General features: G+C 36.8%; 1 protein-coding gene across 1 annotated transcript in view; it reads left to right on the plus strand.

The window, feature by feature from the left end:
- ZEB1 (zinc finger E-box binding homeobox 1) overlaps positions 1–15,176 on the plus strand; it is a 39,034-nt gene that overhangs the window by 4,117 nt on the left and 19,741 nt on the right. The window contains exons 3-4 of the mRNA XM_085301415.1: positions 7,697–7,897; positions 13,858–13,920. Coding sequence (XP_085157541.1) covers positions 7,697–7,897; positions 13,858–13,920 — 264 coding nt within the window. The remainder of the gene's footprint in view (positions 1–7,696; positions 7,898–13,857; positions 13,921–15,176) is intronic.

The following is a 15,176-nucleotide window of genomic DNA, read 5'->3' on the forward strand; positions in this document are numbered from 1 at the left end:
AAAATGTTTGTTAAGCTACATTTGACTGGATTGATTGGCATTCAGTGAGCTAGTGTAAAAACCTCATTTTGAAATAGATTTTTATTAGCTGAACAAAATTATCAGGAATGAACTCAATATTTAGACTTATTTTTACAAATTTTCATATATTTGTATAAACGCACACGGGAGATGCAAGTCTGAGCTGTTCAGACAGAGAAAGGAGCTGAGGCCGGTTCCCCTTTCCCTGGGAGAGTGCGCTCAGCCCTGAGTTAGTATTCAGAAACTGGCTGGCAGCTCTTYATTTGGAAGTGTTTTCAAATGAAAGCAGCCATGGTTGTTATACTTCGTGCAAGAAGTCAGTGCTCTTGGTGAGTATGCATGCTCTGAAGTGTGTTCAGAGCCTGTGTCAGGGGGTGTTAGGTGTTAGGATATTTAATTTGTGTTCTTCAGATGTAAATAGAGAACTAGATGTCAAGCTCAGATGAGAAGAGATGAGCTTCTGGGTACCTGCAGAAACAGATTTTAGATGCAAAACTACATTCTTTGTGGAAAACCCAGATTCTTACAGTTTCCTAAACTCCCAAGACAGTTCGAGGAGAAAGTGGTGAGAGGGAACTTCAGAATCTCTTTCTTAGATTTTGGCTTCTGTATGCTTTTTAGGATCTTGTTCAAGCCTCTAGCTTATCTTCTTATTTTACTGATATGTATGGCAAATTTGGAAATACGTTTTTGTTGTGGCAACACCATTGCCAGAAAAGCCCCAAAAAACAAAACCGCCCTCAAACTTACTTCAAATAGAAACAGTCTTTTCATGCATTCAGTTTATATGTATCTATACGTATATTTGTTTTATATGTGTATATGTATGAGCTGACTCAACCTTTTCTTTATAGTTCTGTATTTCTCTACAAATACAGTTTTCTTCTGCACAAAGTTATTGCGCATGAACTGTTTTAAAAAGCAAAATGACTTCACTGAAAATCACAAGTAAGTTTTAAAATTAAATTTAGAAAGGATTACTTCAGAAGTTAATCTCTGGTAGATTTTTGTTCTTAAATGATGTAATTAACAGAATAATACAGTTTCTTCGCACTTTCTACATAGCTAGATCTCATTGAAATCTACTCTTGAGTTCAACAAGCTGCCTAATGTAATGATGTCTGCTGCCTCCACTCCTCCCTGCAATGCTCCTGCCTGTCCTGCTGCTATAGCAAGTCACTCTGCTGCCTAATAGAAGCTGTGGTGTGCTTGGGAAAGGGAGAATATTTTCACCAAGCAAAGCTTGCACTTGTTTGGCTTATAAAGACAATGTTTCCAAATAACCAAGCAGGTAACATTCAAGGTAGATACAAACAGAGTACTGTATGTGGAAGGAGGAGCAAAGTCCTGTGATGGTTCTTAGCAATTAGTTACCATTCAGAAACAGGACTTTGGGGGTTACAGAAAGTAAGCCTACAGTACTATCAACATAATAAGCAATAGTMATCAAGAAATTTCCTGGGGTTTTATTTGCATTGTTAGAAGGGATGGAGAAGAAAACAGCTTCTGTATCAATCCATGATGCACATGCATCTGGCATACTGTGGGCAGTTCTAGGCCATTATTGTCCCCGTCTAAACAGTGATGCGGTAGTATCTCTGTATAAGTTTTGAAAATGTGTTATTAGAACTTGAAAAAGCTTTTAGAAGTATTTCTAAAAGATCAKAATCTTGCACACCCCTTCTAGCTTGTTAATAATCTCCATTCTTTTCAGTGCTAGGATACTGAGCCCAAACAACTCAAATGTGTTGGCTACATGTATTTAACTTCTTTAAAAATTCCAGGGTGTTTTAACTCTCAAAATCCAGAAAACTTACCTTTTCTATGGAAGTAGATGAGATTTCAGATTAGTAAGTGTGGAATGGCGTAGAARAGGCAGCTAGTAAGAATATTTGATCAGATTCTACATAAAAAAACAGTGACTGTTGGTAAGTGTTTAAGAAAAATTATAACAGTCAGATTCAGAGTGCTCCTTCTCTCTATACTTTCCCAGATTCCAGTAAAAAGCAAAGTAAGGATTATGGTTTAGTTCTGTTGAAGTCTGTCCTCCTCTTTTCTAGTGCAGTTCTATGCTATTGCTAAATGATCTCAAATGTTGCCAGACACGTGCTGTTGCCTCTTCTCCTTGCTGGGACRAGCGCATTCTTAGCAGAATTTGAGTGTGATTGGGTCATTCTTCACGYTGGGGATGGTAAAGGAGGCTGCCGTTAGTACATGCTGTCTAATGATCCTGAGGGCAAGTTGGCATGGGGGAATGGCGAGCAGGTACCTGCTGCCAGCTGTTTGAGAAACTTTTCCGAAACAGTCCTGTTAGACCAGAGAACTAAAATTTCTTTTCATTTGAAGTATCATTTTTGAATYTGACTAAACAAATGTATTTTGTGTTCAACCAACAAATAATACATTTCCCTACTTAGCATTTTAATCAATATTCCATTTGAACCTACTTCTTTTTTTATTAGAATTATGCAACCTCTTACATCTTTTCTGCATTTAGGACTGTAAAAAAATGAAAAAGTGAAAGCCATTTTCTGCCATCTGTTTGGCAGTTGTTCTAAGAGCAATGAAAGCTGCAACTACAAGTACTTATTGTTTAAGTATCAGGTACTGTAGCAAGAAAGTGATTAACAGAAAAAAATTGTAATTGCAGCTCGTAAGATACATWTTTCATGTATTCTTTTTAATTATTATTTCATATTTATTTCAGAAGATATATCGTAATGACATTAAAATTGATCTTTATTATATACATAGTTAGTTTTCAGTGCCCTGTGTAAAATATATCATGTGGAAAATGGGGACTTGTTTTCCATTTATCTGTGAAAGCAAAGCTGAAATTAATAATGAAAYTACTTGTTTAGTTAAAATAGCAATGAAATTTTTTTGTGTTAAGGTGCACATACTATAAGGTGAATGAAATAGGCTTGTATGGCCATTTACATAGTAGGTGCTTCTTCTGTGACCTTTTCTGAGAAGTTACAGCCCTGTTCATGATCTGAGTCAGACGTAGCCTTTACGGTTTAAGATAAGATTGCCTTCAGTTGTCTGCTGCTGCTTCCCTGCTGCTGATAACCACCCCGTAGCTGTGGTGGCAGAGGGTGATGTAGCCTCTTCATCATTTTTTGCTTTCCRCAGATCAGTGTATCATGTTAAAGTCACTGATTGCTGCTTGTGCCTTTTTTTTTTTTTTTTTTTTTTTTTTAGATTCAGGCTGATTTATTTTGCTTAGGCAGTTACTATTTCTGATTGTCATTAGCTGGTATACACTGCTGAAGTTCTTAAATACTTGTAGTTGTTTCACTGAAAAGCGGTAACTGTTCAGAGAAAGGCGTTCTTCCAGGATCTGTATTTTATTTTTTGTAGGGAGCRTTTGGCCCAATTAGAATTGTCCTGAAGTCATCACTGATATTCAATTAAAGTTATTTCAGAGGTTGTAAGCAGTCTGTAAATACTGCTTTTGTACTGCGCATACTACAATCTCCATCCAAAGAAGGTCTAACTAAARTGTAGCCCTCCTAGCTGCCAGTAGCTGCTGGGGTGCCAGGCATTAAAATGAGGCAAGTGAGATTGTTGTCCTCTTCTCTTAGTGGTATCTATTCAACATGGAGAATGAAAGGAGGAAGCATCCAAAATGGAGTGCAGATAGGGGAGATCTAAATTTGGTGATAGGATTGAATGGGAGAAGAGACAAGAGTTGAGAGAGGTCATGTGGTGAGTCCTGCAAGTGAGCGCGGGATGCCCTCGTTCTTGCATGCCTTTGATGTCTCACCAGGCTGGGGGACATGTTGCCAGATTGGGTCTGAAGCAAGTGAAAGGCAGCAACCTGCTGCTACCATCGCTTAGTCTCAGACTGCCACAGGAAGGGATCTGCATCGCTAATCTGAACTTTGCAACCACACAGGCATCGGTATGGTACCATGTAGTGGGATTTCAATTAGCTAAAGGTATAATAAATTATAAAGTATAATAAATTTTAACTGTTGTTTCCATTAAGGTATTTCAAAATACTCTTTGAAATCAAACAGTTGAGTTGGAAAGTTGGACACTCAAAAAAAGTAGGAAAATGGCAGAATTAAGATTGAATTTGTCCCTTTCAAGTACACATAATGATAAGATCTTTAATTATGTGATCACAGTTTTTAACAAGATGAACGCTGCCCAGAGAATGAATCAGTGATATTTATTACATGAAGCTGTTGCATCCAGAACCCTTGCCTTAATTGCTGGAAAGTGTAGTAATTTAAGCAGAGGAATGCAGGAATCAAAAGCCCACGCTCTAAGGCATGTTGAAAGCACCACTGAAAAACTGAATTTTATTCTGTCTTTTCCACAGAGTTTTTATATGATTCTGGAAGGTCACTTATTTCTCTCTATATTTTGCTAGTTGCTATGGCATGCAATCTGAGATACCTGAGCTCTGAACGCAGCTGCATTTGGAATGAACACAAGTGTGCTTTGAATATATAAAATGCTATAAAAATGCAAAGTCCTCTGAAAAGTAAGGCCCTAAACACCTTATACTGACATGGTAATGCCAAAAGTGCCAGAAGAATCCTCAATTTTTTAAGTAGCCAGTTTGTTCTCTGTAAAATGGAAATACCATCACCTCGCTACATTTAAACTAATTAAATGTTTAGAACTATTCAAGTCAAACACCATATAGGGATATAGCATATATTCAGGAATTTGATTTTGGCTAACATCTTACAGATGAGGCTTCAGGAACACTGCTGGCTGATGAGGATAGAAAGGAATGCTTAGTAACTTCGTAATCTAAAAAAAATGGCACAGGAGCCTACGAACTCATTTGTTCACTCCATAAAACTCTGTTTGCTGCACATTAGCTGTGGCTGCACTAAATGAGGCAAGGATCCTTTAGAGGAAAAACAACATAATTGTTTAGTTAGAGTAGTATACAGGCGTATGAATGTGCCTCTAGTTTTAACTGCTTGACTTTCTCCTGTGTTTGTTGTTGCCTCATCATCCAAAATGTGCTGAGCCCTTCGCAATGCAGGTTTTTCAGTTTATTTCTTCCAGAAAAAGCTCACTCAAAGCTCACTCAAAAAAAAAAAAAAAAAAAAAAAAAAAAAAAAAAGCTAAATTTCTTTCTGATTTTTCTTTTGTTGCTCTGTTAACAATTGGTTTTCAGTGGAAAGAAGTTAAATCCCCAAACCTGTTTCTTTCTGACTTTTTATGAATCTTCGTTAAGCTATTTAAATAATCTAGGATGAGGTTTTTAAGTTTGCACTCAGTCAGCTCAAGAGTGTAGTGATAATGCTTCAAGGTAAATAGCATTACCGTGAGTGGATTATATTTAAAATTAAACAGAAAGTAAAAGAAAAGAAGAGTTAGTTTTTCTCTGTACTGTGAGTCTTCAAGACAAACTTTCTGATTTTTTTTTTTCATTTCCCTTATGAAACACTTTAATATCAGGGATTTCACTTAATTACCCAATCTAAATAGAAAGTAGGTTAAATATAAAAATGTTAATTATTTAAACAACTTTTTTTAATGTATTTWAAAAAAAAAGTGTATTTATATATTTTGGTTGAATTTTGACCCCTGCTCATAGTGAGATCCTCTGCACGTGGCAGAAGTAGGTACAGTGGTGTTTTACATTAGTATTTCTCTACATCAGAGCACAGTAAAACTTGGTTAAGACAACAGACTAAAATAGTTATTCCATTTCCTCCTATTTTGTGTAAACTGTAAATGTAAGTTAAAACTTTTCAGACAAATAAATTCAAAAGTCACTTCTGTTCAGGTGAGGGAATGCTTACATATCCTGACTTTACGCTACCATTTGCACAAAGTTACAGCAGACCTTACAGTAATTATTTTACTCTTCAAAATTTGATGCAGAATATTAAGTGAATATTATTTTTTGATTGAAATGGACCAAACACTAATATTTGTACAACCTTCCTAAATTTGTTACCTTAGAAAAGGTTGGTATTACGAATGGGGGGGCATATTACATTTTTCAAATAGCAGTGAGTGTATATAAAATACAGAAACATGGAGTGATSGTTTTAAATTCAAAAGGCTCTTTTGTCATGCTTATGCATATTTTACATGGGACATTTTTCTCTTGAATTGGGAGGAAATGAGATAGTAGCTTGGCAATTCATAATGTTACTTTCCCAGCTTAAATGCATTTTTTAAATGATTCGAATACCTACTTAAAAAAAGAAAAAAAAGAAGAAGCTGACTTCAGAAGAGCGGAAATACAGTTTCCTATTTATCTACCTTAATAGGCAGGATTTTACATGAAAGAATCAATCTATCTTTGGGTGTGCTAACAGTAACACTATGAAAATACCGTAATGTGGTATGTGCGTCACAGATACGATTCTTATAACCACTTATAACCACTGAAGGAATACTGCAGCCAAGACAAGTCTTTTTAGTTTATTATCTTAAGCTATATTTTGAAGGATTTCAATAAGAAGTTCAAATTTGACGTAAATAAGTAATACACTTACATATCTTACGTAAATGTTTAATAGTTTTTTTAAGTAACTTCAGTATGAGTAAMAAGACATTGCAATGGATTGTGATAATTTTTTCTTAATATATAATGCTTACAGTTTAAATTGGAACAGTTATAATTGATCTTTTGTGCTTACAAATTAAGACTGTTTTAATAATAATCTGCTCCTGTGTGACAGAAATATATATAGCATTATGTAATCCTTTATCCACAGACTTACAATATGTCCTTGATGCTGAAAAAGTATAGTTATTACGGTTTCATGGTAGATGGGGAAAATGTTATGCCAGATTTTCTTTCTAAGTCAACTGTGAGATTTCTCATTTCATATTAACTCTGTTGAGTCTGTAGTGGGATCTCTGGGTGTATCTACATGAGCATTTTAGCTTGGATCAGGAGCATTTTAGCATTTGTGATTCAACTCTGCTTCTTTGCCTGTTTTCTGCTCYTTGGTTCGCATACCTGGAGCACAGCTGTGGAGGTCGTTTGAGACAAAGCCAAAGGAGAAGCAAGCTGCAGGAGCACAGCTAACACACTTAACTGCTAATGCATGCTCGATGTGGGTCCAGACCAGACTGAGCGAGCTAGCGGTCTGTGCTGCGTGTTCAGTGTGGGATTACTTGCTCTTCGGTACCAGTTGTTTCATTCTGCAGCTTTGGCTCTRCTGCACCGCACTGCTGGCTATGCAGCTATAGCTGATGCTCATTATACACTTCGGTCCAAATATACGTAATTGTGGGTTATCAATATCATGTATTTCATAGTCTGTTGGGCAGACCATAATATTCTTAAAGGCGTCATACTGTAATGCTGTTACCCAAGTTGGAATGATCCAAATGGAAGCCAGATGCCTAAACGTGGCCCAGAATGTCTTCTGGGACAACTAAAGAGTTGTCCACTGTCTTGTCTTGTGCAGCCTTATGCTGGCCATGGAGATGTGAGAGGAATGGTGGTTCCTAGCAGTGCTGGAAGCCCARCAGCTGTCAGATGTCTTCTGGTGTGCCACCATGTCTCCTAGTGTGCCACTATATGTCCAAGTTGCTCATAAGCCACTGCCATGCCCAAATGTGGCTCCAGAGATGCCTCAGATAGAGCATCTGGCCACAGCACTGAAAAGTTTGAACCTCCCAACTGTAAATAAAGAGTATATTGATCTACATTTTGCTTTTTGTCTCTCCACAGTTACCAATTACAATAATGTGGTAGAAGCCAACTCAGATTCAGATGATGAAGATAAATTGCATATAGTGGAAGAAGAAAGTGTAACTGATGCAGCAGACTGTGATGCTAGCGTGCCAGAAGATGACTTGCCAACAGACCATGCAGTATTACCAGAAAACAGTGAAAGAGATGGRAGTACAAACAGTTGCTGGGAAGATGAAGGTATGTTCATCTTCACTGATGATGCTATATAGCATTTCCTATGTATTTTATTTATATATTTTTTCCTAAAAATGAAAAATTCCATAGAATTTTTTGCTCGCTGTGTTACTAAAGTGAATCAAAAGCAATAAACATCTAATATTCATAACCAAGTAAGAGACAGATTTTCTACTGTATTTATTATAAGTTCTTTATTTAGTATTTGAGGCAGATTCCAAGATGCGTTCATTCCATTTCTATTGTTAATCAAGTGATCCAAAACTATGGATACAGCATTCTCAAGTGCAATCAGATAGTAGTTACTTTTTTTCAGTTTTTCCATGTCTTTTATGTGGCAGGCCTCTGCCACAGCTTCCAGTAAGATTCAAGATCTGTTCAGGTGTACCTTGGGGAGTAAGAAGTAAGCCAAAAACACAAAATAAAATAACACTCAGATGTAATGTTCTACCTGGCAGCTGTTTCTGCTTTTTCATTAACCAAATAAAGCCAGAATAAAGTAAATAACACCTGGGGAAAAAAAAAAGGATTAAGACAGTAGAAATGATGGAAGAAGACCTTGAAGAACATAATGATACTATTTGAGGTAGAAAGCATCATTCATATTTACTAAATTTTTAGATCATTAGTTTTAGAATTTGATACCTCATTCATGATGAATTTGTATTTTGAAAGCCCTGGAAGGAAGGCAGCAAATTTGAAGCAATCAGGAAATCAGCCATTTTTCTATGTATTCTGATACTGAGTTTAATAATACCACACAGCATGCTTACATTTGAGCTAAATTGGGGCAAATGCATAAGTTTATAGAATGTCTTTATCCCATGAAAGAAACAAAATGTTTTCAAGTATGTCCCTGTTTGTGTCTGAACTCGAACAACAGTTCTTTACTGTCCACTTTGTTAAAACTGGTGGTTTAAGACAAATTGCATGACTGCACATCAAAACAAACTGAAAGCATTCATGTGCTCAGTAACTACCAGCCAGCTGAGAGACAGCAGCTGGRAGTTCAAAGAATAGCTTCAAGTCAGCCAGTTTTTATGTAGCTGCTACTGCGAAGCTATACTGTGCAGTAAAAGGAACCTTTGGAACTAAATTATTAGTTAGGTGGGTAATTTTCTTAGTTTAGCTACAAAATCTTTGTTCAAGATACCTCAATATGCAGACTGTATATTGAGAATTACAGTTACATAAAAATTTGGTGAACGTAGCTTATTTCTTGAACCTCACAGACATGAGTTTGGGAAGTCTGAAGTATGCATCTGGATGCAGTGGTGGCTATCAGAGCTGCTGGATCTTGCACCTTGCATACAGATCTAGGCTAAACATTTCTCAGAGATATATCCAAGCTAGTCACAACTCAGCATTTTGCCTGAGAAAACCCTCCATAGCTTTTCAGAATTCCAGGCATGTARCGGCATATTTTTTGACTTCTTATTTCAAATGTGTCATTTCAACCTTTTAAAATCTATTTGTTGAAGTGAAGCATTTGAACTAAATTCTACTTAATTCTGCAGAGAGCATCAGGCAACCTTATTCTGAGAAAGCGGTGCCAGATGATATCAGGCTTTTTTGTGAAAGTTTTGTCGGAAAGTCAGGTGACCTGACTGTTAAGCTTATTCTCTGTATATATTTCCAAATATAGAAACCTGTAGGAAGTCCTGACTTAGTGCTGGGCATTATGTGATAATTTCTCTTCGTATACCTATTATAATCKGTAGCATTAAGCACTTACAAATGCTTTTTCTCTGCCTTGGTCATTGTTTATTACAACAGGCTTTTGTTAGTGTTTGGTTAGACAAAAGATTTGAACAATTGTTACACATACTTGCTAAAAATAGCATAATTTCATATGTAAAAATTATTCTGAAACTTGTCTTTGTATCAGTCCAGGAATTTTTCATTTGTTAGCAAAGATTTTTAAATGTTTGATTTTCTGACAATGGCTACATGAGAAAAATAAAGGTTAAATTACACTTCATGGCACTTTGATTTGTGCCAAAGTTCTGTTCATTTTTTTCATGGCTTTCATAGAAAGAAAGGTGTTAGCTCAAAAACATGTCATCAATCTTGATTGTACATCAGAAATCTTAAGAAAAGAGTGTTTAGGGTATTTGTATGTCTTAAAGGGAAAAAAATGGGGCAGATGGGTGATTATTTTTAGAAAACATATACTACAATAATTTTAATAAGTTGTGTTTCATGACTAAAGTAGTACTGAAAGTTACTGGTTTTAGCTGAATTTGACAGAGTGGGCTTTTTACATATTTATTCTGTTCACAAATGCACTGGAATAGAAACAACATACGTAAAATTTCTTTATCAGATTAGTTTCCTTCCGTTTCCAGTCATTCTAACTGAATTTCTAAAAGACCTTCAGAACAGGTGTTTTAAATATAAGGTGTGTATCTCAGGAGGTTTAACTGAAACAGTTGTACAAGTTTGAAGAAGTGAACCACGTGTATCCTGCACAAGTTGTTGGCGATGTGCCAGCATTCATGTGTGTGATGATTCTATAGTATGTTCCTTTTTTCTCATTAGTTCAAACTAAAGCCTATGATGCAATTAAAAAAGCAAAAGCTAAACCCCTATTGACGCCTTATATTAATATATACTTGAAAATTGTTGTTTYTGTATTATAAATATTTAGGAAAACAAGAGATATTATACCTTGTGCTAAGATATTTCTGAAAAACTGAAAATTTGGAATAACTGTCCAAACACTGTAGTAACCTTTAAAAACTTAGTGAAGTTGTATTTTTGGTGTAAGCTCCTTTTAGAGCTCGAGAATTCCTTTAACTCATGAAATTTTAAATTGAGCGTAGRTGGTACAGATATTGCTGTCAGAGCCCTGGTTGCTGAGCAAGGATGTTTCATGGTTACGTATTAATTACATTGGGGCAGGGGTATGAGAAGGGCTAAAAAAAGTGGCATCTTCTTGGTCAAGTTTTTACTCACAGGAGCAAATAACTAGGTGTAACAGTAAACAGCACTTGCTACGTGCAAGTTCTGTATGGGAAAATTAGCTCTAAAGAATTCAGATTGGAAACTCTTGATGGGCTTYGGAATTTATTCCTATTTCTGAAGATAACATTGTGGCAGAAATGTCAGTAAAGTTTATTTTTCTACCTCCCACCAAAAGTTCCATTTTACTCGCAGTTGAAATTTGATCAGGTATCTTATCCACACGTAGATCTTTACACTCAGCCTATGACACAGTTGTAGCGTCATTCATATTCACTCTTAGTACACTGTCATCTGAAAATTATTAGCATTTGACCCTAGGTAGTGCCACCATATCTCTAAGCAGCTGTTCATAAGTAATGATTARACACAAAAAAGAACAGATTTGAGTAGTAACACAGTTCAAGAATTAGCTATTGGAGGTCCAGGCGCTCATCCTTTGGAAGTAAGGCCTTACTTCATGTGATTTTAGAGTTTCTTAATGGTTGGATGGTTCTGATTTCATGACCATAACAAGTGCTATAGAGATTATTAAGAATATGGCAACTTGTCCTTATTTCTAAATAGCAAAAGGGGATTTTTTTTAGCATTACTACTACTATTTCTGTGCACTTTATGGGAATTAAGAAGAGTAAGTAGAACGAGTCCAAGAAAATGTTTTACAATGATCTATGTCCAGATAAAATGTGAAGATGGATATTCACATTCATGTCCCAGAAACTAGGTGTAGAGCTGTGTTTAACTGATCATTCAGCAGAAAATTCAAAGTATTTCTGAACTCAGAGCGTTGACTTCTATTTGATGGAAAATGTTTTAAAGTCTGTTCCCCCACTGCCATGTTGCTTCACAGAAGCTGTATTTGCAGCATGGTAATTGGCTTCTGAGTACGCAAATGCACAGTTGCCTTCTTAGGCTGAACATACATTGCTATAAAGATGGAGCTTTACTTGACAACTACTGAATTATTAACTATCCRTACAGCATCAAGGAAGATAGCCCCACTCTAGAAAAGTCTCCTCTTTGTCTTATACCCCATGTTTAGGTAATAGGAAGTATCAAACAGAGTTTATGATTGTTAGATCTGAGATTGGTTTTAATTGTATTGAGATGAAATCTTGAATACTGTAAATTCCTTGACATTATCATGRGAAGTACAGCTTTTATTTGTTCTGACGATAGAGGAGGTTGCTATAAAAACTATAGATTAAATTTCTGTAATTTATAACTTACTGATATTTCCCCTGTCCCTTTCCACAGAACCAATTTTACAAGGGAGAAAAGTCACAAACCCTTTTTAAGAAGAAAAATATTGTGTTTTGTGTCATAAATGTTTCTAAGACATTTTTTGATTTAAATTTGTATTGTGCGTAACCAACCGTTATACAAATTCTGAACTAAATCTGTGGTATTATGAACCCCAAATACGACTACTTAACAATCCAATCTTCACCAATAAAATATGTATTGATTTTTTTCTTGATTTTAATCAAGAAATCATTTKGGTCTAATTAGAGTAAGGCTTAAGTATTACAGCATCCTTTTAAGCATATTTCTTACTTATGAATATATCTGCAGAAATAGCTTCTGCACCTTTTGGCATCTMTTGGATTTTATCAGAGTAGATGAATTAGCAGTCTTTTCCTTTGAGGAAGACATTTTTAACTGAGAACTCAAAGTAGTCCTAAAATTTATCATCTTACTTATTAAGGAGAAATTGGCTTCTCCTGTAACAAAAAGGTTGGCAGCTGGGGTCTCGAATAGCCATACCAGATGATTTTTCCATCAATTGTTCTTTTATGGCCGCGAAAGCGTACTGAAATACCATGAAGTAAGGTGTATAAAAATATAAGGACTGCCGTTTGAGTTCGCACCGGTAGTGTATTCTAACGTGTTTTGTCACTGGAGGCTTTTTCTGCAGTGCTGCTCTGAAGCATCTGAAGTCTCCAAAATGAATCGGTGATATAATGCTTTAATTTCCAGCAACGCGTAGCTGTTGTCCATTAGTGCACGCACATATCCTGACGTAGTATGCTGGTACTGAAGGAGTCGAAAACTAATATTCTTTACAATTCCAAGTATGAAATTGCCACCAGAGCTTTCCTGTGCACTTCTGCCAGAAGCCAGTTACCGGCCAGGATGGCAGCAGGGACGTTCCCAGTAGGAATCCGCCCGGCGCTACCAGCCTGCTGGCGGGGCTGCCCAGCGCGGCTCCGTTAGCCGGGCCGCCCAGAGCGGTTTATCGAGTGGAGCCAGTGTCTGTGGTGAGCTGACCGGGGGGCGTCCCACGCCTGACCGGCTGCCCGGGCCTTTTCGGGAGCTGGCAAAGCTTCGGCGCCGGGCGCTGCGGCGTTACGTGGCGGTCTGGTACAAACACGCAGGCTCTTCCTCCACGTTGCAGCCGATCGATGCTCTTTTTTGAAACGTCCTTCTAGTACGCRGGTGATCTGAAGTAGGGAGCGCGTGTTTAAAGTCAGTGTTTGTTTAAACCACCACAGCTTGTAAGTGGTTCCTAGAGAGATTTCAAGAAAGAAAAAGTGTTTTGTAGCTGTTTGSAGACAGTACCAGCAAATCACCAATTGTTTCCCAAAACTGCTAATTGGAAAAAATAAAGGTACTAATTTTAGGATACTCTGGCTTCTGGTGTATCAGGTAGCTGCATTTGTAGATAGTTTTTTTTTTTTTTGAAGTAGCTCACTTCATATTTGCTGGGAAAACACACTACAAAATTTGGATGTGTGACAGCAATCGTGTCCCTGTTCTTGCCTGTCTTCATCTAAATGTTTAGTGTTGCTCCCTTACAAAGTTTGGTTTCTTTAACCGCGGAGCGTCTTGGTGTGGCGGCCGATTACGTGCTGCTGTGGTGATGAGGAATCTGTATTTTTGCAAGAATGTTGTTCGAGTTCAGAACAGGAAACAATTGCTTAAGAGTCATTTCCTCAAATGTATTAGATGTATTTTTTTAACAGTCATTCTTATTTTTGTGAAATTTAATATTTCAGCTGGGAAAGAAGCAAAGGAAATCCTGGGGCCTGAAGCTCAGACAGATGAAGTTGGATGTACAGGTACTAGTTTGTTAATCTGCATTGCTTATGCATAAAGTGCTATTCAATTTTGGCTAAGGAAGGATCTTTGTGAAATATTTGAGGTTCTCCTGCTTTTCTTTATAAACTGCTCTTGCACGCTTGAGGCCTTAAATGGTCAACTCCGTTGCAGGTGACAGAGAAGAGGCCRGACTCCGTTGAGACGTCCTGGGGCTGGAGGGGCTGCGGGCAGCGGGCACCAAGCCGCCCTCTCGCGTGGGAGGCGCCGCGGTGCCCCTGCAGCACCTGCCCCGCTAATGGCTTTAGGAACAAGAGCAAAAAGAATATCGCTGATTCCATGTGTAGTCGTTTAGAAAACCAACTGCAGGTCAATAGATAGTATCCTAAACTGCTTCAAGAGTATACCAAAATAAACTTGAGTTATTACTCTGTGTTATTATCACCTCTATTTGCGCTGATATTACACAGAAAGTAAAATAATATGTGTATCTTCAATTTCTGAATTAGACCAAAACAGATGCTTTGTTATTTTGTTATATTTTTCTTGATAACATTGAAAAAAAATTTATTGTATAGCTTAAGGACTTACATGCAGCTCTTTTAAAAGATTGTTATACAGTATTTTTTAAATCCCCTTAACATTGCATATTTAGATGTTATAGGAGTAAACCCTATTTAAAAAAATGTAAGTGGATATATTTACAAGTGTAGACTATCAAATTCTTTTTAGTTATAAAGTGGCGTATCCCCAAAAGAGGACAAAGAACTGCACTGTGCGTTACGCTGCAGTCTGTACGGGAAGGGCTGTCTCGTGTCATAAAAAGAATCTAACACCCGATTGTGTCAAATTGTAAATTGAGTATGAGACTTCACACTGAGAGATGAATGGGAATGCTTCCCCTTCGTATTAAAAATATGCTTCACGATATTAATAAAGGAGGAAATCTGTCATGGTTTAGAGTGCCACAGACGAAGCTCACACAGAATGTTTCACGATGGTAAAAAGTAAACTCTATGAAAAATGTATTTAAGCAACTACTTGCTAGTAAATATTTGTCATGTGAAACGTTAAGTTAAATATTTAATTTCTTATTTGTTAACATTGAAATACAGTTTAAAAAATGTTATTTGTTGATTTTTTTTTTTAATGTTTTAATTTAGAAGATTTTGAAGGATGTTAACCTGGTCTGAAGCAACCTTTTTGATATCCATTTCCAGCTGTGAAGAGCAAGCCACTCAAAGTTCAGGCTTGCTGCATTTCAGCCAACAAACTTGTC

Source organism: Rhea americana, unplaced genomic scaffold (genome assembly GCF_003343005.1).
Source record: "Rhea americana isolate MKP2758 unplaced genomic scaffold, rheAme1 scaffold_176, whole genome shotgun sequence".
Taxonomy (NCBI): Eukaryota; Metazoa; Chordata; class Aves; order Rheiformes; family Rheidae; genus Rhea; species Rhea americana.